Source organism: Colossoma macropomum, unplaced genomic scaffold, assembly GCF_904425465.1.
Source record: "Colossoma macropomum unplaced genomic scaffold, Colossoma_macropomum, whole genome shotgun sequence".
Taxonomy (NCBI): Eukaryota; Metazoa; Chordata; class Actinopteri; order Characiformes; family Serrasalmidae; genus Colossoma; species Colossoma macropomum.
The window spans coordinates 7942869-7965424 of record NW_023494795.1 but is presented as its reverse complement, the minus strand read 5'-3'; the positions used below and the strand labels follow the sequence as shown (position 1 = coordinate 7965424).

General features: G+C 41.4%; 1 protein-coding gene across 4 annotated transcripts in view; it reads left to right on the top strand.

Annotated features, from left to right (window-relative positions):
- tab2 (TGF-beta activated kinase 1 (MAP3K7) binding protein 2) overlaps positions 1 to 18107 on the top strand; it is a 53158-nt gene extending 35051 nt beyond the window's left edge. For 3 of the 4 annotated variants that reach the window (XM_036581310.1, XM_036581312.1, XM_036581311.1), the window contains exons 2-8: positions 1235 to 1413; positions 1671 to 3276; positions 8527 to 8687; positions 9948 to 10041; positions 13261 to 13356; positions 13563 to 13676; positions 15779 to 18107. In XM_036581310.1, the coding sequence (XP_036437203.1) occupies positions 1312 to 1413; positions 1671 to 3276; positions 8527 to 8687; positions 9948 to 10041; positions 13261 to 13356; positions 13563 to 13676; positions 15779 to 15918 (2313 nt within the window). In that variant the 5' untranslated portion in view covers positions 1235 to 1311 and the 3' untranslated portion in view covers positions 15919 to 18107. The remainder of the gene's footprint in view (positions 1 to 1234; positions 1414 to 1670; positions 3277 to 8526; positions 8688 to 9947; positions 10042 to 13260; positions 13357 to 13562; positions 13677 to 15778) is intronic. The other variant, XM_036581313.1, reaches the window with a different exon arrangement.
- Positions 18108 to 22556: the final 4449 nt, after the last annotated feature.

The following is a 22556-nucleotide window of genomic DNA, read 5'->3' as shown; positions in this document are numbered from 1 at the left end:
TTGACGATCTCTGGTAAAAGGCTTTGAAAGCTATATGTATGTTAGTATGTTGGAATAAAAAGCTTTAGAGAGGCAAATATGTGTTAAATTATGTAATTAAATAGATAAAATATCAGAACCTAAAGAGTGAGAGCCGGACAAGGTTCATGTGGATCCTTGTAAAGTATATCAAATTTAGGGATGTCTGATCCCAGCATAATTTAATGGGTTTAGGTATCGGCTATATTAAGTCCAGTCCACTTTTTGTTGCACTGTTGTAGAGGGGATAGACCGACATTATTCCCAATCTGCAGCGGTGAGGCTTGTATTCCCAAGGTAAAAAAAGCAATCTAAACATCTGGAGTTTAGAAGTACTTTAAGGTGGAAAATTAAAACTTGTATTGTCTGCAGCGCTAGTGTTTCCACAGTATTTTGTCTAACTGGCAAACACTGGCACATAAAATGTCAGCGCGCAGCTGTTTTCTGCTGTTTGCCGTGAGCGACATGCCATCAAAACCATGTACTAAATACACTCCTGTTGTGGTGTCACCAAGTTTTGACTGGTTTTAAAAAAAGGGAAACTGTCACAGAAACGTTCTGCTTTACCAAACGAGATGCTTCTGGTTTTGAACCGGCATTAGCAGAAATGCTACTTTCAAAACTGAGAGAAGGGAGCAGCTGCTGTGGTATTTTAGACCAGTATGAAATTGTAGCATATCCAGAATAGTCTGCCAACTGGTCAACGCTGTCCCTTTTGTTACCACTGATGAAGGGCTATAGGGCAGCAGAACTGATTAAATGACCCAGTGAAAAGGTGCTGTAAGGACCGTGCGATCTCAGATCAGATATTCTTAACCAATCTATTTGAATTAGATAGACATTAAAACATGGCACATGAAGTGTGTCTAACTAGCGGACTTGGTATTATATTTCCACATGTTGAGGTCTCAAAAAGCCATTTGAAAGCATTGAATTTGATTTGATTTTAAGAAATGTGCAGCAGCCCTGCAAGAACTCCACAGGCAGAAGGGGAAGCAAGTAGGTCAAAACATGCTTTTTCTCTGGAAGTGCTTTCAGCTGTAATGTGTTATACGTCATTACGAGCTGCGGCCGGTAAAGCTACGTCAGGCTGTAGTTTGGAGTATGACACAGCAACCATGCTTTTGCGTAATGTTGGAGATGTGTTGTGGTCCGTTTTACCCACATGACCTAATCTGGGGTTTCTCTTCTGTCTCTTTATCTCTCCCTCGCACAGAAAATGCTGGGTTAGAGAGAGAGCGTTTGTGAGTGTGTGTGCTGCAGTCCAGTCCGTTCCATCCTGGCAGTCCACGAATGGCACAGGGAAACCAGCAAATTGACACTCAGGTTGTGCAGCAGCTGCGCCAGAAGTTTCCAGAAGTGCCAGAGGGCGTGGTCTCTCAGTGTGTCCTACAGGTGAGGGGGGCAATCTTTCAAAAAGGCTCAAAATCTTAGTCAGAAGGTTACAGGAATAGTTGTGAAATCACTTGTAATCTGCTGTTTTTGGAAATGAATTGATTATTTCTCCTAAAAAGATAAAAACCTGGTATAGTATTTGTTTTTCTGTTAAAAGTTTGAAATCATGCCATTATTATTTTAATTTTTTAACAGTAGTGTGTGTTGCGTATGCAACACATCTAATTTTATAATTTACATCTCTCTTTCTCTTTCAGAATAAAAACGACTTGGTTGCTTGTTGTGAATATCTGACCCAAGTGAGTCCCGGCTTCCTGTACAGTGAAGGCAACCCGAGCGTGACGGACTTGCGCAATCACATGACCCAGCTCAACCTGGGCGTCTCCCAGAACACCCATGGTGCCGTGCAGCGAGAGGGAGTGAGGATGAACGGCAGCAGGACTCTCTCTCACAGCCTGAGCGACGGGCCCATCAATGCCTCCCATCCACCCTCTGATTTCTACCAGGCCGAGCCGCAGTCCGCCCCCCCGCACACACCCACTGCCCTCAATGCCTTCTGTATGATGGAACCGTCTCGAAAGCCGCAGCCTCCGCAGAACCTTGGCCTCTATCTCGGGGGCAAAAGCCATGGGCCACCCCCGACTCCACGCTTTAATCCCATCACGGTGACCCTCGCGCCCAATACAAGCCGAAACACCCCCACGTCCCTCCATATCCATGGAGGGCCTCAGCCGGGTCTAAACAGCCCGAACTCCATCTATATTCGTCCGTACCTGACACAGACGGGCGGCACCCGCCAGGGCCAGGGCCGGGGCCAGTACAGCCCCACCTCACAGCCCACACAGCAGATCTACCAGATCACACACCCGGCCGGCTCGCAGAACTGGACGAGCACCCAGCATCAGACCTCGCACGTTTACATGCCTATCAGCTCACCCACCACATCCCAGCCCCCCTCAATCCTGCAGGCCGCATCCTCCCAGGCCTGCTCCTCCTCCTCCTCCTCTTCCTCGTCATCTTCGTCGTCTTCGGCAGCCGGTCCAGTGTCATCCTCGTTCAGCCAGTACAACATCCAAAACATCTCGACGGGACCGAGGAAGAACCAGATTGAGATTAAGCTCGAGTCCCCGCAAAGAGGTGCGGCTTCTGCCTCAGCCACGGCAACGCTGATGTGTTCAGGCTCTGCCCCGCGATCCTCCTGCAGTTCGACGTCTTCGTCCTGTCCGTCGCCCTCCTCTTCCTCGCTGGCTGCCTCCGCGGGCCCTTCCGCCCCGCTTTCTATCGGAGGGCCGGGGCTTAGCCGAAGCCAGCCCACTGTGTATATATCTGCCTCTCCGCCCGCTGCTACTACGACCCCGTTGGATGAGTCCGCGGTCCTCCCTCCTACCCCTCGTTCGCAGCCCAAGTTCTACATTTCTGCCAATGCGTCTTCGGATGAGGGCGTCGCACGGAATCCGCCCACAGTCTACATATCAGCCAACCCCACGCTTCCAGGTGCGGCGGGTGGCCGAAGCCTAGGGGGCCAAGTCAGCATGGGCCCCGCCTACATCCATCACCACCCACCCAAGTCCCGCGCCTCGATGGGAGCTGCAGGGACAGCCACGTCACCCCGGGTGGTGGTGACACAGCCCAACACCAAATACACCTTTAAAATCACAGTCTCGCCCAACAAGCCGCCTGCCGTATCGCCTGGCGTAGTGTCGCCAACTTTTGAGCCCACCAACATGCTGAGTCTGCCTGCAGATCACCACTACGCTGAACCTGAACCCCCGCATCTGTCTGACCCGCTCTCACCCCACCGAGACCGGGCCACGGAGGCCCGTAGACCCAGCATGGGCTCTGACGACGCTGCTTACACACAAGGTGAGGGCGTGTGTCTGTGCAAGTGTTATCTGTGCCTTTGCAGTTTAGTTTAGCACAATACAAGCTTGATTAGTTTTACCCACAAATGCATGCATTTACTTTTGTGGTTTGTGTCCCTTAGTCCAGACCAATGGCTTGGTTCGCTTAGCCTTCACACGGACGTGTTTTTGGTGAAATTAAATACTCAATTCCACATGAGTCAGCCCTCTGGAAAATAGTAATCAGTCCTTATAGCAGTAGTGCTTATGTGTCTGTTCTTTTGGTGAGAATGTGCAAGCATGTGTGCACCTGTTTTTGTAGCTTAATTACATCTTTATGTGAATGGGAGTGTGTGCATGATTGATTGATTAATACTTCGTTGAAGCATTCTGCTCAAAATTCTCAGAATTCTGACATTGAACCAAAAGATGTAAACAAAAGTTGTTTGGACAAAAACGTCACAACTGATTGGACAGATTTAATGATGTATGTTTGGTGATAAATGCTGGGGGATAATATCCAGTAAACTTTCTAAACCATGCTGTACCCTGGCTAAACTGATGCATGAAATCACAGCAAAAATATGACCATTAGTATATAATCTATAACAGTGTATTCAGCTTGTTTTACGACGCTTTGAACGTGTCTCGGCTACGTTTTAAAATGGAAACTCATCTGTCTCATCATTACCAGTTCAGAGGTTGTGAAGAACTGATAAGTGAAACCACGTGTCAGATACATACTAAACATACTAAAGACAGTATGTAGAGAAGACACAAAGCTTCATCCTGTTATTGGTATGTTTTTATGCCGCATTCACACTACAAGATTTTAGCCCTGATTTTCCACTCTCCCACAGGATATGGCGGAGAAAAGCCCCAGATGAGAGGCAAATCGGCGTTAGCTCAGGAATCGCAAATTGTCTCTGAATTGCTGTATGTGAATTGTTTAAATACGCCATTCGTGAAACTCACAATTCCTCGCAGATACCTAAAAAATACCAAGCAGACTAGATTTCTGGACCTATCGGCGAGTCCAAATCCTGTACTGTGAAAAGTGTCCCGCCCCGTTGTGACTGACAGTGGGTGTGTGTCATTCTCAGTGTTACTTCTCACGTGTGTTTTCATGACAAAATGTAGTTTGGAGACCGGACAGACACGTGACCTTCATTTTGAAAGTCATGTAGTGTGTCTGTGGCTTTAGGCGTCTTTTGGTCAGTTTTGCTTTCATATTTCAAACAAACCACACAAGAGTTTTTTGGAAGCAGACTGAGACCTCCTAGGGGACCTCAGTCTGCTTATTTGGTGCGCACCAGGGTTCGAATAGCAGCGTCTGCACTCGTTTTAAAGAGCAGTCGCATCAAGGTTCATGTATTCTAACCAGACCAGCCAAGTGATTACTGTCGAGATCTCACACATGTAATTCTGCGAATTGAACTGTTGTTACTTTTATTGAGTGTGGTGCCTGTGACATGGCATAAACTTCTAGCTTATGACGAGGTCTGGCTGTTCGTGGAAATTTGGTGAAATTAAATACTCAATTCCACATGAGTCAGCCCTCTGGAAAATAGTAATCAGTCCTTATAGCAGTAGTGCTTATGTGTCTGTTCTTTTGGTGAGAATGTGCAAGCATGTGTGCACCTGTTTTTGTAGCTTAATTACATCTTTATGTGAATGGGAGTGTGTGCATGATTGATTGATTAATACTTCGTTGAAGCATTCTGCTCAAAATTCTCAGAATTCTGCCTCGAAATGCAACCAGAGGCGTTTTTGTAATCCTGATGCTATTCACAGCCAAATAAAAATGGACTCAGCACTGCGTTTCGCAACAGTCAGCTACCTCAAAGCACGAGGAACATTTATTTTTCATGTGCTGAACTTGTGTCACAGTGCTGTTTCTTAATACATCCGCATTTATGCTGTTGTACACAGTACATAGTCTGAAACCGGCGTAACCTGTCAGGAGCTCTTGTGGCAGGTCTGTTCCTGATTGAGGTGTGAACAAGGGGATGTAGTAGTGCTGACTCATTTTGTGTTCATTTGATTAGATTGCAAGTGTTTGCTACTTTTAGCAGCTCTGATGCACGTACACTGGTAGTTAACAGACTTCTGGGTGTTAGAATAGTCTGGTTAAGAAATCCTAAAGATTTACATACATTTACTGTTAATTTTCTTACTTAATTTACTGTAATGACTGAATCTGAGTACTGTTAACTCTTACTGTTAGTAAGAAATGTTTGCCTAATACTTTCCCTGCTGCACTAAGGCCTGCTAGCACACCAGCCTGTGTTGCATTAAGAAGAATAGTATATGTTTTTACACAAGGGTAGTAAAATGTTTTTTTTTCTTTCCACTTAGTCCTGCCAAGAGGGCAGTTTAAACGTTTGAGGACAGTGCGCGGTCTAATTCTTGAATGTGAATTTCCGTACTGTTGACACTGGGGCACGATTTGGATAAACCACGTGTACTCATATTCTCATTAAAACCCTCTCAGAATCAAAGCTCTGTTATCTTTGTTAACTTTGTGCACACTATCCAGTACTGTATTAGGAAAGAAATAAAGTCCAAGGTGACTTGGGTTGAGGTGTGTGTGTGTGTGTGTGTAAGATGTGTAGCAGTAGGGCAGTGTTTACCTTATATGGAGTTTTGCCCTGATGACGTTGTGACTCATTGACTAGGGGCCTCACATTCTGCTGACGTGTGTGTGTGTGTGTGTGTGTGTCTATTTCCATATGTCTGTCTGTATTCAGTCTGTATGTCTACATGTATTAACTGCTGTGTGTTGTGATTAATGTGCATGTTTGTCCTAAATGTTTGTGCGTGTGTTTGTTTCGGAGGCGGTGTATCTCATCGCCACCTTTATCCTCCGTCTGGTGATTTTCTCTGGGGACGCTCTGGACAGGGTGTGTGTCATGAGGAATGTTTTCAGTGTGACTCGCAATATGACATGTCCCAATGACACGTGTCCTACATTAAGTTGTGTTACTGTGTCGGAGTAACCAAGGGACCGTTGGCATTGTGGAAATCCAATATTGCTAACCGGTTCCAGTGTTCATTCGTTGTTGGCCAGAATCAGCTCAGTATTATTTGCCTTTTCTGTTTTGTAAATTTTAAGAGGTATAGAAGAAAATCTCATTGTGACTCCCCTGGACGAATGGATAGATAGGCAGGTATCTAGGTAGAAAGGTAGGCAGACGTAAAGACAGATGGATAAAGCACAACAATGGACCGTCAGACAGACAGAGATGGATGAACAGGCAGATGGACAGACTGATATTCAGACAGAGTAGAAAAATGAGACAAATGGAGAGGTAGAATGAACAGTTAGATAAAGAGACAGTCATGTACTGAGGTAGGTAGACAGATAGCTTAATAAACAGATAACAAATAGACAAGCAGACAGGTTGTTGTACTTTATTGATTGAGACTTGAACCGTTGGAGTGGGAGGTCTACCTCTGTATAAGTGAATACTAGCATGTTATTCAGCAGTATGGATTTTACTGTATCATGGATACCATTATAAGCTCAAAAATGAGTGTGTTAACATGCGCTTAATAATCCGATAACTGCAGAAAATCAAATCCGATCGACATGTTTACATGCACTTGAGTAATCAGATAATGGGAAAACTCTGGGTCTACGTGAGTCAGGCAGTGATCAGATTTCTGCTTTGCAACCGGCTAGTAAACTCTCAGAAGATGACTTCACGTAAAAGTAATGCAAAACTCAAACTTCATGATGATGCTTTTTTAAAAAAAAATTTTACCTGAAAATATGAACATACATAATCTAGAAGATGAAGAATATTTAAATCCTTGATTTTGTCAAGCATGTGGGTTTCAGCGTCGCTCTAAAAATGCTGCTTGCTTATTTCCAGTACCACAGGTCTGTTTTCACACATGCACAGACTGAGAAATCTGAAGTAAATCAGAGTAAGAGTTTACGTGCGCTGAGAAATCTGATTACTGAGCTAAAATCCAGCTCTGTTTATCGGATTTCTAGACTTGAATCCTATCTAAGAAATCGGAGTGTGCTGTTTACATGACCATTTGAATAATTAGGTAACAGCAAAAATCAGATTATGATCGGATTATTAAGCGCATGTAAACAAACTCATCGACACCCACAAATAGCTCCCACTGCTGAGACAGGTTAAGTTGTTATTGTTTTTGTTGTTTCTGTTGTTGTTGTTGCTGTTGGTATTAAACATTTTTGGCATACTCTGATTATTTTCCAAAAGTATAAAACTTTGTGATGTTCATATCACCCACTCCTAGGTGCCACAGTAGCAATAAAAACGCAGTACAGGTTGTATATATACACATTATGGGCCATATGAGCCCTCTTCTGGTAAAACTGAGGAACGCCCACCAGTGTCTAAGCTCCTGCTTATAGAGTCATTACACTGTATTTAAATGTGTAGATTCCTTTGTACAAATATCCAGTGTCCAGCAACAACATTAGCCCGTTTATTTTCTAGGTCCACCATCCAGTCCTACACATTCTTTAAAGTGTTCTTTGGTTTGCCAGTGTAATTTAGTCTGCATCTGAATCCGTGACTGGAAAGATGACCCCACCCTGCCAGTTTAAGTGCAGACAGAGAGTCCAGTGGATTTCTAAGTCAAAGAAACGATAGAGAGATTCCACAGAAGATGAGAGAAGAGGGGGAGACAGGAACACACAACGAGATGTGTTTGCGTGCATCTGTGTGATAGAGTCCAAAGGAAAGGGTGGCGATAAATGTCAGAGGAGGGAAGAATGGTGTGTCTGAAACGGCAGACTGACTGGAGGAAGTTTGAGATTACACAAGAGAGAGGCTATCATTAAAGCCTGTGAATAAAACATCAGTCTTTGAGAGTGAAAGTTCGACACTCTTCATTTCAAGCTAATGTTACTAATAGTCCGGGTAATCTTTATGTGGAGCCGTTATTTTAATTACGAATTACTTTGGATAATTTTGGTCGAATATAGCGTCAGAAAGCTAAAACAAACTTGATGAAATAACGGCACAGTTAGAAATTCTACAACATGAAGAGGGTGCTTTGAGTCAATGGCCTGTTTGTGTGCAAAACTACTACTAATCCTTTGACCTGTAGAATCAAGCCTGCCTTGTTGTGTGTAACAGTGAGAGTTGTGTGTGTTAGTGTGTTTTTTCAGTATTGCTTGGGTGTTAGAAGGTGAAACTGGGCTGTTTGTGTGTATGTGGGTTACTGCTGTTTCAGAAGGTACATATAGGTTAAGAGTGTGACACACTTTTTGTTTGTGTTTTAGCTTTGTTGGTGCATCAGAAGGCGCGTATGGAGCGTTTGTGTCATGAGCTAAAGCTGAAAAAGAAGAACTTGGAGAAACTCAAAGAGGAAGTGAACGAGATGGAGAACGACCTAACAAGAAGACGACTGCAGAGGTCCAACTCGGTCTCTCAGATTCCATCTGTGAGTGTCTCTCTCCTGCGCACACATGTATGCACACATGCTAAGAGTGTTAATGCATCGACGCACTGAAGTTGGCACTTCAGTTGCATCCGTTTTAGAAAAAGGCTCGTCGTAGTTCTTACACAATCATCTAAACGCAATTAATTGAGATCGCAGTTATATTTGCTGACTGCAGTATTTTCCACTTATTAGTCATCTCAGTCATGCTGTATAAGAACAAGCAGAATGTGAAACGGATGTGTTTTTAATCAGTTGGGTTGGGACAAATAAATGGAAATAAAACAAAGCAGGAGACGCATTCAGAGGCAGGTTATGGGTCTTATAAATACAGCACCTGTTCTAAACTGGGTTCTACAGTATGTTTAAGGGGAATGTTTATTTGTTAGATAGGTGGATGGATCAAAAGCAAATTTTATTTTTTATTTATTTATTTTTTTTTAACCAAAAAATTGTCAGACTTTTTTTTTAAGCACAAAAATTCAAGAAAAAGCGTGCTTAAGAAATAAATAGTTCCTCCAGTTGTGATTTGCAATTGCATGCTGTTTTGAATGGTTTTCTCAAGGATTTTATCCTAATGGGATTATTGTGAGGTCGGATACTTTCAACCGTAATACATACACACAAGCTCTAGGTTTAATTTCCCCAAACATTCCACTTGCTGTGCTGGGAGTAGAGATGGGCAATATCACTATTTTATCGTGATCATGTTCATGATTGTTAACACAATGTGCTTATATTTAAAAGAACACTGACAAATTGCATGCATCATTACAAAGATGCAAAGAGATCATAATTATTGCTGTTTTCTATTTAGTGCAGTGCATGTAAAATTCTGAATAATAATCATTCTATTAATAAGTTTTTTTGTAGCAGTTTTTAAATGCAGCACTATCTGTTGGTGCATTTTTTCTGTGTCAAAATATTGTCATATTGCATATCGTAAAAATATATAATGCATTGCAATATACTGTTTTTTCCATATTGCCTACCTCTAGCTGGGAATAAAACTTTTTGAGGTCAGTCAAAGAGATGTTTGTATTAACAGACAGTATAAGGAGATCAGTGGTGTGGAGCCAAATGACAGTTAATTGGTGGTTCAGTTTCTCAAACTCAAGGACCCTTTACACTTCCAGCTTGTAGTTAATAACAAATCAGCTGCTTAGTTTCTTTCAAGTCATGTCTTTCCGTTCTTTCGTGTGTGTGTGTGTGTGTGTGTGTGTGTGTGTGTGTTTGTGTGTGTGTGTGTGTCCATGTGTCCAGCTTGACGAAATGCAGCAGCTGAGATGTAAGAACAGGTTACTACAGATCGACATTGACTGTTTAACTAAAGAGATCGACCTCCTCCAAGCACGCGGTGAGTCCCATGCAAAGTCCCATGCCTTGTGTTCTCTCCTCCTTTCTCCCTCAGTCTTAGCATTCTAGGTTGACTAACATCCTGTCAGTTGACTAAGAATATTTCTTTTTATTATTTTATTATTTATTTATTTATTTTTTTTAAATTAAGAATTGAATTATATAAAAGAAGTGTCCCACATGTAGCCGACTGGCCAAGATATGTTAGGCGCATGACGTTTGCTTCTTTAGTTTTGCAGTGCAGCTGCAAGACTGATATAGTAGAATACTTTCATTATGTTTCAGCTTCAGAAGTCTCCTTCCAAAACTCAAGGAAGCTTTAGATCTCTTAGTCGATTATTTTGGGGTAAAGGGACAGTTGTGTAAATTGTACTGAATGGATACATATGACACATATAAACAAAAGCATGTGTACTACTATCTCTATAATGACACACAGTACACATACATTTTATTTATTTATTTATTTTAAACCTATTGTCCTGTGCACTTTAGTGATATAATTGTCAGTGATCTGAATCTGGTGTATTTGAGCAGACAAAACACAAAAGTCCTGCAGTGGCCCTTGGTGGTATATTTTAGCCCAGCTCCACTGGCAGAGCATGGCACTAGCATTGCCAAGGTCTTGGGTTTGTTTCCCAGGGTGCATGCATACTGATAAAAAGAACATATCTCTGTGCTGCTGGTTGCTTTGGAAAAAAAATGCATCTCTAAGAAAATAAATGAGCCTGTGAAACACCATACTTACACATACACTGTCCAGAATTATCCAGACACCACTTCTAATCTGTGAATTCAGCTACTGCATTCCCTTGCATTCATGTGGACACACAGCTTGTGTAATCATCATAGATAAGCATTCCCAATAGAGTAGGACCCTCTGGAGCAGCCTCACATGAACATAAGGTCATCATGCCCAGTGCCAAGTGACTGCTAGAGGGGTATAAAGCCCCCCAGCATTGGGCTGTTGATTATTGGAACTGCGTTCTCTGGAGTGATGGACGTCCATCCAATACCTTTATGATGGGTTGGAGTGGCGTTTGTGATCCAGAAATAATCCAGCAGCAGTACCTGACCCCACTAATGCTCTTGTGACTGAATGCAATCAGATCTTCACAGCATGCAGTGTAAAGCCTTCCCGGAAGAGAAGAGACTTTTACCACAATAAAGAGGGACAAACTCCCTATTAAGCAGGAAAGCAGGGACATATAGAGCAGCTTGTCCATTGATTATAGAAGGGTAAAAACTTTCCCAACGATCCCTAAAGCATTTCATTGTGGCTGGAAGTGAAGTGGCTGGAAGTGAAGAACATAATGTTTTTTCTTTGTCAAGACCAGCAAACATTTCTACCTCAGCTGTTGGCAGTGCTGCTTTGCCCTGTAGGATTGCACAGATAAATCTTGCAGCGGGTAGGAAAGGTCGAGCAGCAGAGAGCTGCCAGACAGGCAACCTTTGCTTCCCCCTTTTGCCTGCACACGCGCAAGCACACGACAAATGTGCTGCTATTGTAGTGTTAACTGCCAGTTGTTTCCTGAATGACATCCTGCTACTGCTCTCGAGTAAAGGATTTATTATACCTTTGGCACCTCATCCACACTCATACACACACACACACACCTCTCTCTCTCTCTGTAAAAGCTTGTGCATTACACATGTTCTTCAAACGCTACCGATATACAAGGCAGCGTCTCACACTTTATGTAATTTAATTATGTTTATGTGCCCAAACACAGCCACACGAATGGAATGAACCTGCCACTCATGGACATTTTCCCATCAGTGACTCAGAAAGCCAAGCTGACAGTAGTGTCTGTGTGCTTGTGTGCTTAGACTGTCTGCACTTTATCTTCCTATGACTCCTTAATCCAAGGCCAGTCTGCATTTTCACATCCTGTACAGTCATTTCCAGTCATACGTGTGTATGTGCACTGACTCATATGCATGTATCGACTCTTAAGCATGTGAGAGGCGCAGGTGTTCTGTTAATATCGGTCACATCTGATAGGAAGGCACTTATTTATTGTGTGGCTGTGTATGTGTGTGACTGCACAATTCATTGTTATTATACAACAGTTAGTTCAGACCACACTGATTGGTTGAGAAGCGTGTGTGAAGCAGTGCACACCACAACTCAAGAGCTCCCCTCAAGCCTGTGGAACATGCTTTTAAACCACACGTTTAAGTTGAAAAACTGCCTTTTCCCAACCAACATGGCAGGAAAGATAGTTTTGGTTGTTTTGAACGCATGAAATTGTATTCTTGCTTTTTTCTTTTACTTCTTTCAATCTATCATTACATCTGTCATTAAATATCGTTTCCAAATGTTTATCGTCTTTTACGTTCCCAAATCAGTATTTCGTGTTTACCTACTTGTCAGTGTTCCTGTTTGTTTTTAAGGTCGAGACGCAGCAAGCCTTGCATTTGAAAAGGTGTCATTTGAACACCTCCTTACACTGCAGCTAACAGTTACTACGTTTCTGCTGTACCACATACATAAACAGAGAATAGACACAGTAGCTAACTTTTATAAAATAATATTTGACCTGCAGCCTCTTTGGTCAGATTTTGAAGAAAAGTGTAACAGCAAGTCTACATCAAATTTCATACCCATTGTCCTCCTTAAATATGTTTTCAGCCTGCAGCTCTGATGGTGGAATAACTAAACAAACTAATTAGTCAGAAATGAACAGAATCCAGTTCATCAGACAAGATACTTTATAAACTGACTGGAACTAAACAACATTCAGGCTAAGTATTGAAAAAGCTGAGCTGAACCTGATAGTGTAATAGTTCTATCACTATAGTGTTATAGTTCAATCATCTATAACACAAAAACTACATTTTCGATGAAAGGAATTGCCAATATGAAAGCACATTTGATACAATGTTGGGGGCTTTTTTTGCTTTACTTTTTTCCTTTATTGTGCTTTCGGCTCGTACCTGTGATGAAAGCACAGATGTTTTGTTGCTTTAATACACAAGTCTCCCCAGTACTGAAGTATGCATTATGTAAATGAGCCTCTAACCAGAATTAGGCTGAGCTACTTCCCTGATTCCCCATCTTAATGCACCTGTCCATTGCTAGAGTGATAATTTTGGGAATATTTTCTGTGTAACTTTTATTTGTTGGAAAAAATAAAATCTAGCAGTGTTTATTTTTCTGCGGTGTCATTCAACTGTAGTCTGTAAATTTAATCCGAGGCTGTTCTTTGTGTTTCAGGACCACACTTCAATCCCAATGCAATCCATAATTTCTACGACAACCTCGGCTTCGTGGGTCCCGTCCCACCAAAACCCAAAGGTACCCCAGCAGCAGGTGAGTTCCATTACATGTAACACTTGTTTCTCTTTTTTTCCACATTTCTCCATCTCCATCTCTTTCTTTCTGTCTTATCTCTCCTTTCTCCACAACACATCTTCACATTTTTTAAGTTCTTGAAGCTTTTTGTTCTTTTTTTTGAAATCTCCTCTTCTCTCTGTTCTCCATCATTCGCTCTGTCCATCCTGATGTGGTTGGGTCAGGCTCGGATCATTGGGGCTCTGTAGACAGGAGAGGACGCAAAATAAACGTCAGCTCCAAGCTTAAGAGAGACCCCTCTCTCCCTCCTGTTCCACCCTGTCTCCCTGCACATGTGGGTGGGTAACAAGTGCTGTCCCTCTGTCTCCCTCTCACTCCCTCATCCCCATGGATCTCAATAACTGATACTAATCAACTGACTGCGCTCTCTCTTTCACTCTCTCTCATGCGCTCTCTCTCTCTCTCTCTCTCTCTCTCTCTCTCTCTCTCTCTCTCTCTCTCTTTCTTTCTCTCTCTCTCTCTCTCTCTCTCTCGCTCTCCCTTTCTCTCTGTTTTGCTCTTTCCGTAAATAATATGATAGTAGCAGTAATAAGCAAACAAAGATTAATTTAATTTCTTGCATATGGTGAGTTTATTGCCATCTGTTTTTCAAGTGGTGGTTATTGACATATGTTTTATGCTGTATTTATTCTTCCTTCCTCTCTGTAGCTTACCTTCCTATTCATCTTTGCTTATCTATTTCACATCTTTATTTAGGGGTGTAGAAATGCATCCAAAAGTGGTGCAATGGCATCATTTTGTGGTATGTTAGTCAATTATAATAATGCTGAATAAAAATGTGCTCATTTTTTGGCATAACTTACATTCTTAGGCTGTTTAAAAACAAAAAGAAGTGTTTTTGTTCTGTATTCCACAACTCTAGTCACAAATGTGTATCAGGTATAGTTCTTTTAAGATTAACCCTGAATCATACTAAAATAAGTCAAATTATGAAGTTTGAGATTCAGAAGTACACTGAACTCTCTCTTTCTCTGTTTTATTACAAAGAGAGCTTAATTACTCATGTGTAATTGGATTTAGGTCCCACTGTAGTCATTTTTAAAGTTGCACTGCTGGTTCCATTTTGTCTGTTTTAACCTATCAAACCTCAGAAAAATAAAATATTCTGATGCAGTTTATTTATCATGAAAATGTCCTTAAGTTCTTTCCATATCTCTCACCTCTACTTCAGGTCCTTGTAGGCCCATAAGCAAAACAGCACATAGGCTATATTTTAACTTTCTACAGTAGCCGATGGTCCGGTATGGTAGGCTAGTGATGATCGTGGCAAGTAAAGATATAACCTGCAACCCCTCATCACACACAGAAATGCTGCCCACTAGTTGTGCTAAAGCACTCTTCATTTACCCTGAGGGTGTTTTTGATTTGTAGTTCCTTTTCTGAGAATGGGGTGCAAGAGACAACACTGTTTTATTGTTTCCTGTAATGGAAGATTGGATATAATTGATGAATCAGCCCTGCAGCTCTAGCACAGACTTGCATAGACATGATCTTTATGAGAGTTATCCTCCTTGAGGAGCTGTGAAACCAAAAGCACTTAAAATAAAGATGTGAATTTTGGCAAATTCTCTTGTCTGGAGTCCACTGTCTTTAACCTGCAAGCCTAAAATGAAGTATGTGACCCATCAAAATATCAGTTATGAAACAGATCATTCTGGTTGCCTGATTAGCTGAGCCAAGCTTTCAGCTGTGGTAAAATACCTCATGTTCGCACACACATCAACTGAATTCTGAAATAAAGATCAGAGACATTGAAATTGTACCTTGTATGGAACATGGGTGGTAGGTGGTGCCAAGTATGAGGGAGTATGTAAAGTAAATGGCCCGAAACTGTATTAAACGTACCCTACCTATCACCCAGTTTTGTTTAAACCAGCTGTAATATATTCATGATTATATGACCAAGCATTAAGTTGACAAAATAACCAGAACAGACGTTGATGGACTACTGAAGGTTATATATTCTAAAGTGCTGAACTTCTATTTAACACTCATTACTAGCCCAAAAAAACAAACATAAGTGCCTTAACCATGGATAGTTTAGGCTCAGTGTACATCGGTAGCTCCTGACAACAGTCACCATCCACCACATCCATCACTGATTTCTTTAAAACGCCATGTGTCACACTCTCATTGATTAAATAGTTGCACATCATTTTTCCACAGACCTGTCCAAGGAACCAGTTTCATATTGCGTACTTAAGCGTACACTTCGTAAACATTTGAGTGATAAACTTGCTTGCTCAAGTAGAAGCTGTTTATTGAAAGTGAGATCAAATTAAATAAACCTTTTTTCGTTGGTTGAACAGTTGTTTCAGTATACGGTTAATCGAATAACCATTTACATCCCTGACTTACAGTCTTTCTCTCTTTCTCACAGAGTCAAGCAGTAAGAGTATGAAGGCTGTGTCGGAGGTTGAGGACGACGACGGTGTTCAGTGGGGATGTACTGCCTGCACCTTTCTCAACCACCCTGCCCTCAACCGCTGTGAACAGTGTGAATTCCCACGACACTTCTGAGCCCCAAATATGTACACACACACACTCACACACTCATGTACACACAGCATTCGCCAGCTCGAGTAGTACAGACTTCATTTCAAGGATAAGGGCATGAACGTAGAGAGTGTGTGTTTGTGTGTGTTTCTTTAGTGTTGTCTGTCTCCTTATCTCTCTCTCTCTGGGTGTGTGTCGTTCTGCCCACTGAAGACTGGATGATGTTTACAGGTTTTTTCTCCGTTTCAGTCTGTCAAGCCAAGCCAAGCTGAGCTCTCTAGAGTATGTGTGCGCATGTATGATTGAACAATTGACTGTGTATGTTAGCCCATGTGTGGTGAGAGCATGTGTGGGTTTCACAGTAGAGGATTCCCCTGCTGGCTTCAAAATGAATCTCAGTGCTGCCTGAAACAGTATTATCATAGTGTGTCGATGTGCATAGGTACAAACACACACACACACGAACACACACACACACACACACACACACACACACACACGTGCCAGTGTGCCTTACGGATGGGAACTGCCTTCGAGAGCCGCCTCGTCTCCTTACCTGAAGGGAATGCCTAACAGACTACTTTCTGGACTTGACTCTTATACTCTTTCCAAAGGATGATGGGAAGAATCTGTGGAATTTCTGCCAAATCGGAGTTTCCTCTGTACCGCCTGTGCCTCCTTCTCTTTCGTTCACTAAAAACGAAACAGAAATCGAACTTAACTGCATGCCTTAGATGTACAGTTTACAAAGGAGCCCCTCCTCACTCAAGCTTTTTACTGTACATAGTTTTAGAATGAGCTTTAAAATGCCATTTTTTTTTCTCTTCTCTCTCTCTCTTCAGCTGTCACGTGTATTTCCTGTAATTATAGCTTCATAGACTTCATTTACTTCTATGTTTTGTTTTTGTTGTTTTCTCTTAGACAAATGAGTACGGTTTCCCTCTTTAAGTTCAGTGAGAAGCGTGGCGTGAAAGCGGAGAGACGAGTGCTGGATCTCCTCTCCAGCCCTTCACACAAACGCTCCTTTTCCAGCGTACGGCCTGCAGACGCAGCAAAGGTCAAAAAGATGGAGTTTATGGACGAGGCCTGTGGTCTCCAACAGGTCAAAGGTCTCCACAGGGTCTCCGCAGCAAACGAAGTACAGCCCTGAAACGGACGATAAACTGCCATCTTTAGCTGACAACTGGAATGTAGGTTTCATATTCGGGGATTTTATTCTACACCTTTGTGCCAAGCAAGGAACACAGTATGCCTCCGTCAAATATGCGTCCATAATTGTGTCGAATGATGCACACGGTATGAATTGAGAGCAGAGACTTCTGGGACGTGTAGTTCGGTGTTTTTTGTGCCTTCCAAAAAGCTGTTTTGTAGGAGGCCTTTATGGATCAGATGTTCGTAAATTGCCAAAGTATGGGAATAGGTGTGTTCCTGGGTGAAGCCAAATCAGCCGCCATGTGCCTTTAGTCAGTCTTTCACAGGAGACACTCGATGATTTAAAATGGACAGTGCCTTTTTTTCCTTCGTAGAATTGATTACACGAGTTCCACAAGGCCTTCATGATGTTTTAAATGTTTATTAGCTTATTGATTTTACCTTAATTTTTAAATAAGATATAAAAGAGATGTGAAGAAGTGTCATTTTCAGTTTCACAATCTGCTGCCTCACTTTCGGCCTTATTCCAGTTTTACCGAATAATCTACGCAGTGATGAGATCAATATGGTCATGAATAGCCTAAATTGCTAGTTTGTTAGTGTCGCCAACCCGGTTTACTCCTAGTCTTGGATTAAAATAAATAAAAACTGATAAAATTGTTAGCATAAGTCAAGTGCCAGCTGTTCTGTATCCTGCCAGTATTAAGAAAGTTGATCCCAAAAGCGTTAATCTAATATGACAGAATGTCAATGCATGCTTGCTTTTTAATCCAAGATGTGGTCTAATCTGGGTTAGAAAATTGGCAAAATAAAGAGAAATATCTCTTGTAGCTGTCAAGTCTGGGTGTCTGAAGCACTTATGTTTGAGGAACCCAGAGAAACTCAGTCATACCCGATTGCAGCTCTGAGTCAGAGCCACCAGTTATGTTCATGAATTTAAAACAATGGGAAAAGAGAGGAGTGATTTGGGAATCTAAAGTGGTTTTTAATTTTAGTGGGGAAAACTGTCTTTGTAACAGATAAGTTATTTGTAAAAATAAACAAAAAAATTCTGAAATGTTCTTGGTTTTGTTGTTTTTAATGGAAATTTTGCTGAGTTGATTGTTTTAACCACTAGATGCCAGTATTGCGCTTTATAGGAATGGACTGTTCTACTTTCTACTTCATGAAAGTCTCAGAACCATTGGTCTTGGTAGTAAGGGGCAATAAGTGTGTTTGTGCATATAAAATCACCATATACTATTGGAATAAATGCAAATAAAGAAATCCAGTAAAAAAGTAACTTGAGTATGGTCAAGGAACAAAGTTAGGCTCTATATATACACACACTTTATTTATTTACTTATTTCATTCATGCCATTCTAGCCTTCCATCATGCTTTGCACAGCTCTGGGAACTATTTATTTTAATCATTGAATATTCAACATGCATATGTAGTCAGGTGAAGTACACACAATGAAAATTTGAGACTTTTTCAAAATATTTGGAGATACAGATATCAAGTCTTTATTTAAACAGTGTTGATAGATGAAGGTGATATAGTTTAACAAGTTCTTATGTAGGAAAAATATAGGAAAAAATAAGTATGCCTCTACATGTATCACTTCTTCAGACGTGTCAAATTGATAAGTGCTAATGATTAGAGGACCATTAGAGATTGTCTTGGAGGAACTTGTCTTATTTAAACCACAGATATCTGATCTGGTTTGAACTTTGTTATTGGAATGCGTGGTAGCATCATGCTTAGATCAAAAGAGCTCTCTGAGGCCTTCAGAAAGAAGGTGTAGAAGCCTATGAGTATGGGAAGGGGTTCAAGGAGATATCGAAAAATATTGGAAATCAATCATTCTGCTGTTCGGCAGATCATTTACAAGTGGAAAAGATTTAAAACCACTGCCAACTTGTCCAGGCCAGCCCAGCCCAGCCCAGCAAATTTAACCTAAGAGCGGGCTGTAAAATACTAAAGGAAAGTCTCTAGAACCCCAAATTTTCATCACAGGATCTGCAGGCAGCTTTTATCACAGCTGATGTAAAAGTACATCTACCATTACAAAAAGACTGCACACATGTGACATACATGGAAGGTGCACCAGGAGGAGGACTTTGCTGTCTAAAAAGAGCGTCACAACAAGACTAAGATAAGATAATCCTTTATTAGTCCTACCACAGGGGAAATTTACAACGGGGGAAATTTAAACTCTCCAGTATCTTGGCACGGACCATTCTAGAGCAGTGTGCGATGGACAGACGAGACAAAGAGTAAGTTGTTTGGCCACAGTCCCAGAAGCCATGTTTGACGAAAACCAACAACATTTGATCAGAAGAACCTCATACCAACCGTAAAGCATGGAGGTGAAACTGTTATGGTTTGTCGCTGCTTTGCTGCCTCAGGGTTTGGCCAACTTGCAATCATAGAATCAACTATGATTTCTCTTTCATACCAGCAGAGGATGTGAGATCATCTGTCAAAATGTTAAAACTGAAGAAGTGGACCTTTCAACAGGACAATGATCCCAAACATACAAGTAAATCCACCAAGGAATAGCTCAAAAGGAAGAAGTGCAGAGTTATGGAACGGCCCAGTCAAAGCCCAGATCTGAATCCCATTGAAGTGCTGTGGGAGGATTTGAAAAGGGCTGTGCATGCAAGAACCCCCTCAAACATTGCACAGTTAAAAGAATTCTGCATGGGGGAGTGGGCAAAAGTTTCACCCAGTAGGTGCCAGAAACTGGTAGACAGTTATAGGAAACACCTACATAAAGTTGTTTCTGCCAAAGGGGGCAGTACCAGATACTGAAGCCAGGGGTGCACTTACATTTTCAACACACAAAAATAACATCAGTTGTAATTTTTTTTTTTTAATAAATGATTGCAAGTCAAATTTCCAGTGTTTTTTTGTTTCATTACATGTTTATCTATACACTGTTTAACTGAAGATGAAATACTGATATGTCCACATAGATACATATATGCACATATCATTGTATCTATCCAAAATTCCCCAGATTTCCACCCATACACCTACACAACAACCCAAGTGAGGACAAGAAATCAAATGGTATTTAAGAATAAATGCAAAACACAAGAACAAACAGGAAAGAAAGGGGGGGGGGTGAGACTGCATGTTCCTTTTTGACAGGGTTGTACGGGTCAAGGGGTTTCAGCAGAACTGAAAATATGTTGAATGTTGCTGTTGTGTTTCAGACCTCGGCTGATGCTAGTATATGTGCTAGGTGCTCTGTAGTAGATTCATCTGTCATGTTATACGATGTTTTATGTTTTTCCAATTCAGTAATATTGGATTTTTTGCATTGGGAAATGTTAGGAGTATGGGAATAGTATTTCTGATTGGGGGCCACCTAAAAGGCACAACAAGGGTGACACTGGAATGCTGCTCCCCATACTTTGTTTGATTGTGTCCTGAATTTAAAAGCTTACATCTCCCACAACAAGACTAATGTTTGCCACCCAATATCTAGGCAAGGAAAATTTTGGAAAATGTTGCGATGGACAGACGAGTGGAAGAGTCAGTTTGACCACAGTACCAGAAGCCATGTCTGGCAAAGATCAGCGAAAACATTTGATCAGAAAAACCTCATACCAACTGTATAGCATGGTAGTGGAACTATTATGGTTTGTGACTAATTTGCTCAGGATCTGGCCAACTTGCAATCATAGAATCATAGACTATGAATTCTCTTTCATACCAGAGAAGAATGTGACACCATCTGTCAAAGTTGAAGCGGAAGAAGTGGACCTTCCAACAAGATAATGATCCCAAACATATAAGTAAAGCCACCAAGGAATAGCTCAAAAGGAAGAAATGGATGGAATGGCCTAGCCAAAGCCCAGATCTGAATCCCATTGAAAAGCTGTGGGAAGATTTGAAACCATAACCATGATTCATTGTCCAAAATAACAGTGAGCCTAGTTTTTGTCTATAATGTTTATAATGGCAAAAAGAACCATCATAAAAAGCAATATATTAGGCATGAGACAAATCATTTGTAAACATTTCATGTAACAGGTGTCTGATGTAGATTGAACACTTTAGTCTGGATCCCATCATCACCAGTGTAAACAATTCTGTCTCGGTGAGCTTCTCAGAAATGACTCATTTCACGTTAAACCACTGTCTTTGTTTACAGTGTAACTGCTTAATGCGCCCATGGTTATAAATCAATTGTGATTCATTTTAACATGGCCATTTTCCAACCTCTCCTTATCCCTTGGCTATTTTCTGTGCCTTTTAAGAGAGATATATGTAAATGATCTCTGTTCTGATTGGCTGCCCTCATTCAAAATGCAGTCCAGGCTGAAAAAACTTAATGGACAGAGCTCTACTGCTGTGGGCCGAACAGCTGTATACACCGATCAGCCTAACATTAAAATGACCTCCTTGTAGCTACGCTGATTGTCCATTTTATCAGCTCCACTTGCTGTATAGGTGCACCTAGTAGTTCTACAATTACATGCAGTAGTCCATCTGTTTCTCTGCATACATTGTTAGCCCCCTTTCACCCTGTTCAGGACCACCATAGAGCAGGTATCATTTGGGTGGTGGATCATTCTCAGCACTGCAGTAACACTGACGTGGTGGTGGTTTGTTAGTGTGTGTTGCACTGGTATGAGTGGATCAGACACAGCAGTGCTGCTGGAGTTTTTAAACACTGTGTCCACTCACTGTCCACACAACTATCTTGTTGGTCCACTTTGTAGATGTAATTTCAGAAATGATAGCTCATCTGTTGCTGCACAGTTTGCGTTTTTCATCAGTGGTCACAGGCCGCTGCCCACAGGACGCTGTTGGCTGGATGTTTTGGTTGGTGGACTATTCTCAGTCCAGCAGTGACACTGAGGTGTTTAAAAACTCCAGCAGCCCTGCTGTGTCTGATGTTTTATTTCATCCATTTGGAACAGAAGAACAGCAGTTTTATCTAAAAAAAAAGACAATATTAATCATAAAATAGCATTAATATTTCTTGTATGTGTAAAGCCCAATCACTACAGTGTATATCATGGATTTGGGGAAGGGGGGCTGGGGCTGAAAATCCTTGAAGGTGGCCTGTATTGGAATGAAACCCTTCATATATACAGTCACCTTATATTTCTATCTACCCCAGTTAAACAGATAGTCATGGCTGACAGTCTGTGTTCCTAATCGCTTAGGTGAACATTAAAACATAAAGTATGAATGGGAAAGATTCAGATTCAGATTTTACTCATAAGAATTTGTAGGGGTGCCAACAATTGTGGCACATACAGATTTGAGAAAAACATGATAAGATTGTTTTTTTTTTCTTTCAGTCATTGTCCTTAATTAAAGGTTACATATTTGTTAATATTTTGAATGAAGGAGCAAAAAGATCAGCAATAATGTTTTTTACCGCCTGTTTTGATCATGTTTGCCAGGGGTGCCAATAATAGTGGATGGTGCTGTAAATATGCTGGTTTTCATGACCTCACAAAAAACAATGAAATCAAAACAGGTTGTTTTTGCAGCTTAGTTT